Below are 13,026 nucleotides of genomic sequence, written 5' to 3' on the forward strand. Positions count from 1 at the left end.
CAACAGGTCTCTTACCCTGACGTAAGGTCACCAGCTGACTCTCGGCAAAAGCAGTCTTGTCAGTCTCGTCATAGATGAGTCCGAGAGCAGAAAAGAAAAGATCAACGGAGGAAAGTTCAGGGGCGTCAGGAGCCAAGGATAAGGCCCATTCTTGGGGCCCTTCCTGGAGCCGGGACATAATTATACCCACCCGCTGGCTCTCAGAACCTGAGGAGTGGGGCTTTAAACGAAAATAGAGCCTACAACTCTCCCGAAAGGAGAGAAAAGTCTTCCGGTCCCCTGAGAACCGGTCGGGCAACTTGAGGTGGGGTTCAAGAGGTGAGGTGAGGGGGACTACCATGGTAGCATCAGGCTGGTTGACCCTCTGAGCCAGGGCCTGGACCTGTAGGGAGAGACCCTGCATTTGCTGAGCCAGGGTCTCAAGGGGGTCCATAGTGGTGTCAGGGACCAGGGTAGACTAGGTATGGGCTTGTGATTATGTAATGACGGGGGTGGGGAGACAGACAAGTGAGCCCTAATCTACCCACCACTCAGTCCCTGCCTACTTGCAATGACCCGCCCTAGGCGACGGGGTACAACTGGGCGACGGTCCCTACACTCAATAAGTGCACGACAGACAAACAGACAAGGGTACACAGAGCTAGGGGGAGAAAGGGGCAGTTGCCCACGGCAACACCGTGAGCAACAAGAGAAGTGAACAAGCCGAGTCAAACCAGGAGAGTACGAGTTGCCAAACGCAGAGCAGAAGAATAGTAAACAAGCCGAGTCAAACCAGGAGTGTACGAGGTACCAAACGCAGAGCAGGAGAGTAGTCAGCAAGCCGGGGTCAATATGAAGCAAGGACAATGGTACAAGAAGCTGCAGCAGGGCCAGGAAACCAAACGAGAAGAATCACAAGCAAAGGAGGAACAGGAAAGGCAGGTATAAATAGACAGAGGGCGGGAGCTAGCTCCGTCTGGCCAGGCTGTGATAGGTTCTCCCACTCCTAAGCCTGCCACCCTGAGTGGTGGAAGATGGAGTCAGTCTCACAGACATAGAAGCAGGTGCAGACTGATTATCTATGGGCGTTAACCCCGAAGCTGTGCCTGGCAGATCCTTTACACTCTGAGTAGTTGCTCCTCAGCAGTACAAAGTAGGGTTCTGGTTGGCAGTGTTAAATGACATATGTACTTACTCTCGGAAGGTAATGATTCTACTTGCAGAGATCCAGCTGGTAGGAAGTGTTTAGGCCAATGCTACCTGGGGAAGTTTTTGCATAATTTACACACGTACGTACGTACGTACGTACGTACGTACGTACGTACGTACGTACGTACGTGTGTGTGTATATATATATGTACATGTCACAGATGTCCTTGCACCTGCATACACATTTTATATCATTTTGTTGGAATGTGCTGTTCAAACTTTTGTGTTGTTTATGTGATCCATATATGTGGGGTTAGTAACTGCCTCCATTTTTTGTTCTTGCACTCCACCCATTCTGCCCTGGGTGATTTTAATTAGTTTAATGCTGGTTCCTACCATCCCCAGATATATATGTAGACTTAGTCCCAGTTCTGGGTGTATGTGCAGAGTAGGTCCCCACCTTATAGAGGTCGCCTTGTCGTGGCAGGTGGGCAACACTTTTTGATCAAAATGTGCACCAAGAACCTCCCTATTGTAAGTAGATTTAGCAGTAATGCATATATATTTATATTTAGTGGTTTAGGTTACATTGGTGTTCACAGTGTGCTGTCGCCATTTTTTGTCTGCTATATATATATGTATGTACATATAAAGTCCAGACACAGATGAACACAGCAGTCCAACATAGCTAAATAATAGGCCATGTGCACGTTACCAGAGGATGAATCACCTCCCCAATGAACTTGTAGAAGAAATCATAGGACAAAGAAATGGCACCAGGACTTAAATAAAGATGAAATACGGTTGCTTTATTCACTTGAGATGAATGAGGCAACTGCGTTTCATCTGCATTGAAGTCCTGGTGCCGTTCTTTTGTCCTATGATTTCTTTTATATATATATAGCACACAAAAAAATGCAGACAGCACACTACAAACACCAATGTCATCTAAACCGCTAAATATAAAGAAATATGCATTACTGCTAAATATACTTACAATAGGGAGGTTCTTAGTGCACATTTTAATCAAATTGTGTGAGCCCACCTGCCAGGACAAGGCGTCCTCCATAGGTGGGAACCTACTCTGAACATACACCCAGAACTGGGACTAAGCCTATATATACTTGGGGATGGTAGGAACCAGCAATAAACTAATTTAAATCACACAGGGCAGAATTGGAGGAGTGCAAGATCAAAAAATGGAGGCAGTCACTAACCCGACATATATGGATCACATAAACAACACAAAAGTTTGAACAGCACATTACGACAAAATTAAACAAAACGTGTATACAGGTGACTGCAAATTTATACAGCACACAAGAAAATGACGACAGCACACTGTGAACACTAATGCCACCTAAGCCACTATATATAAATCTACTTACAATAAGGAGGTTCTTAGTGCACATTTTGATCAAATTGTATATATATACAGTATATATATATATATATATATATATATATATAATTATTTTTTTTATATATATATATATTTGCGTATCTATATAAAATACCAATTTCGTGATACATTGCTCTTTTACAGTGCACAGATCACTTTACATCTAAGAGTTTAGACCTAACCATAAGATCGACAATGAATAACCCATGACAAGCAATCAGGTTGTTTTTATTATTGGGATAGCGCCATTCATTTGAGCTGTAAGTAATTGATATTCTGCTAATAGCCTAAGTTTTGTTATTTCCAGAGTAATTCATTAAATTTCTATAACATTTCTTTCCCAAAACTGCTATATTTCACAGCCTTGTCTAGTACAAAGCAATACAATTTCAACCAGGAACAAATGCATCCACATTTTTCAAGGTAAAGAGACTTTACTGTTACTGTGAACTTGCTGAACTGCAGTCGTCTTGTAATTGTGATATAATTAATAGGGCTTTTCGGCAACAATTATTCCTTATTGGTTTGACCTTTTAATTTAATAGAGCCCAGTTTTCTCAATGTGTCAGTGATCAAATAAGCCAATGTGCATTGCACTTTAGAAAAAAACTGTTAAAATCCTTTTTACAACACACATTGATTGGAAAGATGTACACAAAAGCCTGCATGAGGAATAATAGGTGAAAGCTAACATGTAGAAACCAACTACTGAAAAACTGTCTTTATAAAGGAGGCCCTGCACAGTCTGATCCTCCATCCCAATGTAATTGTCAAGCCAATGTATGCAAAGATATGGATTTATGGAAAATTTTGTAATATCTTTCTAGATAAGTTCTTTATCTGTACAATAAGGTAAACTACATGAATATCTACCAGAACAGATGACAAAGCAGGGTAATGTTACTGATACTACACATGGAGTAGTTTTCCATATCTACAGCCAAGAAGAAATCTATATTTAAAGGAACAGTTTGGGTAAAACTCATTACACTGTGTTATGCCTAGTGCAGTGCTTGAATTTGTGGCGCATGGCACAGGGTTTATTTCTAGTGTTCTTTAAATCATTGACTGTGTCAGGCACCTTCCCCTCATGCACATAACAAGTTATAACACAATGTACAAGTTCTTCCTGGGGTGTTCCTTTAAATATACTGTAAGTAGCCAATCACAACATGTCAACTTATCAATGACTTACTAAGTCCTTCTTTGATATATGGTTCCTTTCGACCAGTGATCCAAGAATATACTAGGCCACAAGAAAATGGTGGGCATTTCTAGCAAAAATAATGAATCTTGGGGTGCAACACCAGTGTATAATTACATACAATAAGCAACCCCACCCACACCCACAGTAGTCAAGGTGAAGAAACATATAAACACTTTATTGAAGTACGAACAATACACCCACGAACAGTTTAAAACATCTAATAAAAAAGGAACTCATACACAAGGGTTACAGACAATAATGTGACCCTACTGTAGCAATAACCCAAGATATGGGGGTGACCATTCCAAAGATAAAAAATTAATAGTTAGCAAGTCAATCTCCCCATTCGACAAGATCATAAAGTGGTCCTTGGTCAAGTATAAATTGCAAAGTGCTTAAAAAGAAAAAAAAGGATATTAACCCCTATCCGCACCAGGACGTAACTGTCCGTCGTCGCGGGAGGTTACTTCCCGCACGAGGACGTACAGTTACTGAGTTTTTCCCGGTGCAAACTGTCGGCGACAGTGTGCACCGGGAAACGGGAGGTCAGCTGTCGCCGACAGCTGACACTCCACTCTTGCCGACCAGCGGTCCTTTGCCGCTGGTTTCGGCGAATTAACCCCTTAAATTCGGCGATCATGTGCAATCGCCAAATTTTGGGGGTTTCTAACATATCGGCAGACCCCGGTCCGAAATCGCGGGGTTTGCCGATAGTTACTATGGTAAACGGAAGCCAAACAATGGCTTCCGGGTCTGCCATGGACGGAAGCCCATCAGGACCAACCTTCGGCTGGTCCTGATAGGCTTCCTGTCAGAGTGACAGGAAGTCACTGTGTCGTTCCCGATGGCACACTGTCGGCGACAGTGTGCATCGGGAACTTGGCGATCAGCTGTCCCCGACAGCTGACACTCCAGTGTTGCCGATCAGCGGCTCATCGCCGCTGATTTCGGCAATTAACCCGTTACATGCGGGGCTCGATTGCGATCTCCGCATGTAGCGGGTTTGTAGCACATCAGCCGCCCCCATGCAATCGTGGGGGCTTCTGATGCTTGTGATGGCACCCGGGGGCCAGACAACGGCCCCCAAGTCTGCCATGTTTGTCAGCCTATGAGCATCAGCCTCTGCTGATCCTCGTAGACCAACTGTCAGAGTGACTGTGACGTCACACTGACAGTTGGAATACGTTACACTACCTAGGTAGTATAATGTATTCTAGCAGCGATCAGAGCTGCAGGTCAAAAAACGAAAGTGTAAAAAGTAAAAAAAAAAGTTAATAAACAAAAATATAAAGTGTAAAAAGTAAAAAAAAGTTAATAAAAATGTTTTATAAAAGTGTAAAAATAAAAGGTTTTGTTTTCCTATAATAAGTTTATTACAGGGAAAAAATGAAACCGTTAAAAAAAAAGTACACATATTTGGTATCACCGTGTTCGTAACGATCCAAACTATGAAACTATAATGTTCATTTTTCCGCACGGTGAACGCCGCAAACAAAATAAACAAAATAAATGGAACACTGTCAGCATCGCTATTTTTTGGTCACCACCCCTCCCAAGATATAGAATAAAAAGTGATCAAAAAGTTGTATTTACCCCAAAATCGTACCAATAAAAACTACAACCCGTCCCGCAAAAAACAAGACCTCCCACAGCTTTTTTGACGAAAAAATAAAAAAGTTACGACTCAGAATAGCGTGTCCCAGAAAATAAATTATTTTATAGAAACTTAATTTTATTGTGCAAACGCTGCAAAACTTAAAAAAAACTATACACATATGGTATCGGCGTAATCATACCGACCAGCAGAATAAAGTAAAGCGTAATTTATTGCGCACGGTGAAGGCTGTAATAAATAAAGAATTTAAAGTGCCAAAATCGCAGTTTTTTGGTCACCTTAGCTCAAAAAAGATGCTGAGGGGCAAAAATGCTCACTATACACCTAGAAAAATTCCTTGAGGGGTGTAGATTCCAAAATAGGGTCACTTTTAGGGGGTTTCCACTGTTTTGGTCCCTCCGGGGCGTTGCAAACCCGACATGGCACTGAAAACCAATCCAGCAAGATCTGCGCTCCAAAATCCAAAAGGCGCTCCTTGCCTCCTGAGCCCTGCTGTGGGTCCAAACATCAGTTTACGACCACATATGGGGTATTGCCGTAGTCGGGAAAAATTGCTTTACAAATGTTGGGCGACTTTTTCTCCTTTATTCCTTGTAAAAATGAAAAAATTCTATGTTTCCACAGAAAAATAGGCGATTTTCATCTTCACAGACTAATTCCACTAAATTCTGCAAAAAAACTGTGGGGTCAAAATGCTAACTATACCCCTAGAAAAATGCCTTGAGGGGTGTAGTTTCCAAAATGGGGTCACTTTTGGGGGGTTTCGACTGTTTAGGTACCACAAGACCTCCTCAAACCTGACATGGTGCCTAAAATATATTCCTAAAAAAAGGAGGCCCCAAAATCCACTAGGTGCTCCTTTGCTTCTGCGGCCTGTGTTTCAGTCCATTAGGACACTAGGGCCACATGTTGGATATTTCTAAAATCTGCAGAATCTGGGCAATAAATATTGAGTTGTGTTTCTCTGGTAAAACCTTCTGTGTTACAGATTTTTTTTTATTACAAATGAATTTCGGCAAAAAAAATGAAATTTGTAAATTTCACCTCTACTTTGCCTTAATTCCTGTGAAACGCCTAAAGGGTTAAAATACTTTCTAAATGTGGTTTTGAATACCTTGAGGGGTGCAGTTTTCAAAATGGGGTGATTTATGGGGACTTTCTAATATATAAGGCCCTCAAAGCCACTTCAGAACTGAACTGGTCCGTGAAAAAATGGCCTTTTGAAATTTTATTGAAAATATGAGAAATTGCTGCTAAAGTTCTAAGCCTCGTAACGTCCTAGAAAAATAAAAGTACGTGAAAAGAAATGATGCAAACATAAAGTAGACATATGGGGGATGTTAACTAGTAACTATTTTGTGTGGTATTACTATCTGTTTTACAAGCAAATACATTTAAATTTAGAAAAATGCAAATTTTTGCTAAAATTTGAAGTTTTTCACAAATAAATATTGAATTTATCGACTAAATTTTTTCACTAACATAAAATACAATATGTCACGAGAAAACAATCTCAGAATCGCTTGGATAGGTAAAAGCATTCCGGAGTTATTACCACATAAATTGACACATGTCAGATTGGAAAAAATCATCTGTGTCCACAAGGCCAAAACAGGCTGTGTCCTAAAGGGGTTAACATTCCGAAGTGTGACTAAGTAAATACCCACAAAATACAAGACCATAAGCCTAACCTAGTTGGGTGGGAGAAGAATTATCGGTTATGCGGAATGCAGAGAGTCCAGGGAGAAAAAAAAGTTAGTCTGGTCAAAGCATACACTACAGCTAAGGCCCAACATGTATCACTGATACAGAGTTCTGCTTCTTCATGGAGTTCTCCCTCAACAAGGGAGAACTCTCCTTCCGCAAAGATAAAGATAGATATATGCCAGTACATTATAGTTAAAAAATAAAGATCAAAATTAAAAATCCCCCTATGAGATTAGAGAAAAAAAAGAATGAAAAACAAAGCAATGCTACAAAAAAATAAATCAGTTTAAAAAATACACACAATGCACATTTTTTTACTATAAACTTTATCAAAAATGTATTAAACTTTAATAAATAATAAGTCCCAAAACATAAAATAATATACACATATTTAGTATCATCACGACCGTAACAACTTGCACAATAAATTTATGGCATCATTTATAATTATCAGTGTATGCTGTAAAAAAAAAAAAAAAACTGCAGTGGAACTGTTTTTTTTCTCCATTTTTGACAAAATTAATATAAATCAAACTTATGTACCATCTAAATGTATATGTACCAAAGAAAAGACACCTACATAAAATTACAACTCGTCCTGCAAAAAAAAAAAAAAAAAAAAAAAAAAAGGCCGTACTGTTATACAGCCATGTTGGATGAAAACTTAAAAAGTAATGGTGTCGGGATGCAAAGAGCAAAAATCCCAAACATTTTTCTGGTCCTCATGGCCAAAATTGGCCCAGTCCTTAAAAAGTTAAGGGTTTTACTTTTACATATGGATGTCATAGAGGGGTATTTCCCATTCGGGACCCCCTCTATAAGCCAGAGTGAAGTCGCTCATTAAAACCGTCTCTCATTCTAGCAGACCTAGTCAATCCATTTGTTACATAATAAGCCATTTATTTAAATGGCCATCATGTAACACTACATTTCCCTAGAGTAAATTTATGCCTAGAGACGGTTAGATGGGCTATAAAAGCCAAACCCAGAGTGATCAGCTGATTGACGGGCGTGCTTATGTTTAAAACAGTTATCTTCATGAGACAGCCCCTCTAAGAAAGAGCCTTTGATCTGGGACAGGAGAGAAAGTTGCTTCGGCTCTGTTTAGCTCAGAGGATTGACTACTATGTAAGCCTGCTACTATTCACTAACTGGGAGTATCATTTTATTTCAGTTTCTTGACATTGGGCTTCAATTCTGCATTAGATAGTGCAGATGATTTAGATTTTTCCTGTTCACTGACAGGAAGGATTGTCGCATCTTTCCAAAGACTTCCCGTCTCTAAGGCCTTATTCACACGAACGTATAATACGTCCGTGCTACGCGCATGATTTTCACGCGCGTGGCACGGACCTATGTTAATGAATGGGGCCTTCAGACTGTCAGTGAATTTCACGCAGCGTATGTGCGCTGTGTGAAACTCATGACATGTCCTATATTTGCCTGTGTTTCACGCATCACGCACCCATTGAAGTCAATGGGTGCGTGCAAAACGCGCTCGGCACACGGAAGTACTTCCGGGTGACGCGCGCTACAGTAGTAAAAATATGAATGAAAACAGAAAAGCACCACGTGCTTTTCTGTTTGTAAACAGAAAATCAAGGTGTGTCATCATGATGCCGGCTGCGCGAAAATCACGCAGCCGCGCACCATATGCTGATGCCACACGGACCTTTTGCGCGCGCAAAAGGCAACGTTTTTTGCGTGCGCAATACGGACAGGTCCGTGTGAATAAGGTCAAAGGCTGAAATCTGCGGCAAGTCCGCTGTGATATCCACAACGTGTGACTCACCTGTCAAATATAAAAATGTTGATTCGCAACAAATCTGCAGCAACATTTGCAGCGGAAAAATTCCGCCATTTCTGAACATGGCCTTAAGGTGGCTGTGGATTGTACAGATTCCGTGTCCATAAGAACGGGGTATGTAACCATCTAACAGGACTCTGTTCAGGGCTTCCATAGCAGATGAGTGGCTCTCACCCTCGTATGTAGTGGTTTGCTGGTTTCTAATTTCCTTTTACATAATGCATGATTCCTATTAAACTAACAAAAACTGTTTCTATTTTACAGGTATATTAGCAAGCATTTATAAATGTAATAAGATTAGTTTTGGATAAAACAATAATTCTAGGGGCGGACATACCATTGGTGTAACCTGTGCAGCTGCACAGGGGCTCAGTAGGTAAGGGGGCCACTGCCACTTTTTAAGCAGCTAGCAGTTTCCTACTGCCTATAGCTCGCAATTACTGGTGGATTGTTAGAGAAAAATAATGGGGGGGGGTGCTTTATGATGAACTACTATTAAGCAAGGGGCCCACAATCTATTATTGCACAGGGGCCCTCTTGCTGTCTGTGTCTGCTCCTAAATACATCAGCATACTATGTGCAAGTAATTCAGATTCATATTTCTCACAAACATAATATATAAATTGTAACTTACTTTGTAGATATGTAAGTAGACTGCCATGTCTCATAAGCTCGGTTATAATATAGACTGGTTCTTCCAAACTGCACACTGCATACAACTGGATAAGCTTTGGATGTCTGAGGCTCTTCATAAGTTGTGCCTCCCTTAAAAAGTCTTGGGGATTCATTGATCCTAATGTACATTAAAAATAAACATATGCATATGTTATTAAAAGAACATTAAACATAGAAAATACGCAACATAAAAAAACAGCCCAACAGTTCCTCCCTTGACCTTTTCATTTTCTTTGATCCTATTCTGTTTCATATTGCAATTAAAACATACAGAAATCTTTTATATTTGTCCCAGGAGATCTGCAATTCCCTACCCCCAACTCCTCCTTGGCACAATCCTGTGTCTGGTTGTAAGACAACTGGCTGCAGAACGAGCCTTCCCCTACTGCTCTGTCTGCAATTGATGACAAATTGCATCATTGGTTAAGCCCCACCCCTCAGCAGTCTGATGGTAGAGATCATGAGAAAATTAATTACATTTCTATAGGACTATTTTTTTCACAAAGAAAAGCCTGCAGACTGACAAACATTAAGGGCAAGTTTATTTCCAGATTCTTTTTATCAATAATTTTTAGGCTTAGTGTTACTATCTTGAACAACCCTGTCAGGATAAATAATATTGTGTTCTATATACATACCCTACGCATTCTAAGCCTCTGTATAACTAAAGGATGCCAGATTGGGTAGACCAACAGCAATCTTTTTAGGACTCTTAGGCCTTTCACATAAAAGATTTAGACTGAAAATGCAATAACAAAACATCAAGAACAAAGAAGATTGCTTTAACTCTTTAAATCCTCAGATAATGATCATGTTCTGTTTATGCAACTCCCTAATACATGGCTTTAGGTTCACCAAAGCTTAATCTTTTCCACGCTGTCATATGCTTACCCATGTTCAGTAGTATAGTGATATGACCCAGTGGATACAGTGGCGCCCCTACTGAACATGGGTAAGCTTGACAGCGGTCTTGTCAGGTCCTACACATAGCCATTGTACTGTTTGCTTTCACTAGATGAGAATCGCTATTCTTAGCTTTCCACTTTCTCTTTTCCTTTTTTCTGTCCTGACATATACCGACCTATATGAAGATATCTCTAAGATGGGATACATTAAATGAGTGATTCTTTCATGCCATATATTGCTTGTACTCAATTCCTATCTATGCCATGTGTTGCCTGTACTTAATTCTTATTTAATATACATTTATTTTTTGATCCAGTAAATTACTTGTTTTAGATTCTCTGGTTTGTGATGAATAAAGATTTTGTATTTTCTTAAGATTTGATATCTTTGGACTCTTTTTCTCAAGTTTATATACTATTGTTTGGAGTTCGTATTTCTGAAATATTGCGGGTGGTTGAGATTTTTTGCATCCCACCCTCATACTCTTGTGTCCTGTGAGACTCTTTTGTCTAATTGCTCATATGACCCTGTTGCATGAATGGCCAAGAGAGATTACTTGGTTATATCCATGACTCATCTCCTCCAAAGCAGGTATATAATCACATCAATTCTCTACCGAGTAGATTAGTGAAATAACATCCATATATATTTAGCATTTTCAGCTATTAGCATTTTACATAAACATTATCACTACTGAATAGCAACGATTCTCATTTTTCAACATTCCCTACGTTACTAATACAACGTATGTCAAGCAAAATATGTGATTGCACAGTGTATCCAAATGAGCTGGATTTCACACAGACCACCATTTACAACACAGCAACATAAGTTCTACGATGTACCTCTGCTTACCTGTTTTTAACGTTTTAATAGCCACTGATATAGTATTGTTCCACAATCCTTCCCAAACTTCTCCAAATTGACCCTGCCCCAGCTTTTTCAAAAACTTCAAAGAGTTTCGGTCAATTTCCCAATGATCTGCAGTTTGATAACACAAGTCTGGAGGAAGAGGAACTTCATTCTGGTTTATATAAAAAAAAAAAACATAACATAACAAGTTAACAATTCTTATAGGTGTTTTGCAACAGTTAGCTAAGAGCCAGTTGAGACAAAGCTGTAGGATAAACGGCTCCACAGATTTAAAGATTTTCTTATTTAAAAAACATATTAAAGAATCACATAATATTATCTGTGGAGCTCTCATTACAGAAGTGCTCAAATAATAACCCTCAGGGCTACTTAAAAATTAAAGTTCCCTACAATTATTATGCAAATTTGACAGCAGACTGTAGACAGCTGTTTGTGGCCTCATGCACATGGCAGAGCGGTGTACATGGAGCCTGTACGTAGGCACACAGTGTTCCTAAGGCTGCATGTGCTGCCCCTGTATGTCATCCGATAGAGCATGGCGTATTTTATTTTTCTGCCGGTTGCCACGTAAAGCTGAGAGATAAAATCTTATCACGCATCCATCTGTAATCTGTGGGTGCATTATTATGACATTGAAGGTAAATAAGCAAAATTCAGAGATATTATCTTGAATGAATTCAAGGGTATTTTCGTTTTCAAAGTCATATGTTTCTCCCTGCTTGAGAAAGGGGGCGTTCCCCCGAAACGTAGCCCAGATGCCCTCAGACGCCAATCCTCCATGTGTGTGATCTCTGCTATTCAGCCCAGGACTTACAGGAGAAGAAAAATAAACCTGACCGGAAAACTCCATGGACTTTAGCTGTGATGGGCGATACATTTATTTACATATGTTTATATTCAAGTTTTGTCTAAACATATGACTTTAGAAACGAAGATGCACTTGAATTCATTCAAAATAAAAGCTATCTCTGAATCGTGGTTATTTACCTTCAATGTTATACCTAAGTGATTGAAAGCATCTCCTTATCTGCACGAATACACCCACACGCTAGTTAAAGTTATGGTCGATATTTTCTAAATCTGCATTATTATGACACCATTCAACTCGGAGTTGTACAGAGTTGTAAAAAGGGTGTGTGAATAGGGCCTAAGTCTGGCTGTAATCTGAAAATGGACTATAAATTATCCTTTTCAGCAAAAGTCACAGTAAATGTGAGATCCCCACGAACCCAATATTAATATCACAATCTTCTACTAGCTAAAAAAAGTGTCCAATTTCCTAAGAGAGTGGTCACTTAAGTTAGACTATAAATTGGTTCATGGACAACAATTGTAAGTTGAACGCATTGCAACTTGAGACCGTAACTGCATAAAAAAAATTGTATTTGGTTCAAAAACCTCCAAAATGTCAACAACAAAAAAAGAATAAAAGATTAAGGTCCAGGCCATTTTTTATTTTTTCGTTTTTCACTTTCCGCCATCAAAGAGCCACAACTTTTTTATTTTTTTGTCAATGGAGCGTTGTGAAGGCTTATTTTTTGCAGGACGAGATGTAGTTTTCATGGGCGCAATTCACAGTACTATAAAATGTACTGGGAAACTGAAAACAATTTATTTTATTTTATTGTACATTACCAAAAACATTATTTAACAATTTTTAACATTTTATATTAATCCGCCTAAAGGGCTTGACCCAGCAATCTTGG

The 13,026-nt window shown here is 39.6% G+C and overlaps 1 protein-coding gene across 1 annotated transcript in view; it reads right to left on the reverse strand.

Annotated features, from left to right (window-relative positions):
• FRK (fyn related Src family tyrosine kinase) overlaps positions 1 to 13,026 on the reverse strand; it is a 124,292-nt gene that overhangs the window by 13,160 nt on the left and 98,106 nt on the right. Inside the window, exons 4-5 of the mRNA XM_075864234.1 lie at positions 11,303 to 11,471; positions 9,501 to 9,659 (exon numbers count right to left, since the gene is read on the reverse strand). Of these exons, the coding sequence (XP_075720349.1) occupies positions 9,501 to 9,659; positions 11,303 to 11,471 (328 nt within the window). The remainder of the gene's footprint in view (positions 1 to 9,500; positions 9,660 to 11,302; positions 11,472 to 13,026) is intronic.

Source organism: Rhinoderma darwinii, chromosome 4, assembly GCF_050947455.1.
Source record: "Rhinoderma darwinii isolate aRhiDar2 chromosome 4, aRhiDar2.hap1, whole genome shotgun sequence".
In the NCBI taxonomy this organism is placed as follows: Eukaryota; Metazoa; Chordata; class Amphibia; order Anura; family Rhinodermatidae; genus Rhinoderma; species Rhinoderma darwinii.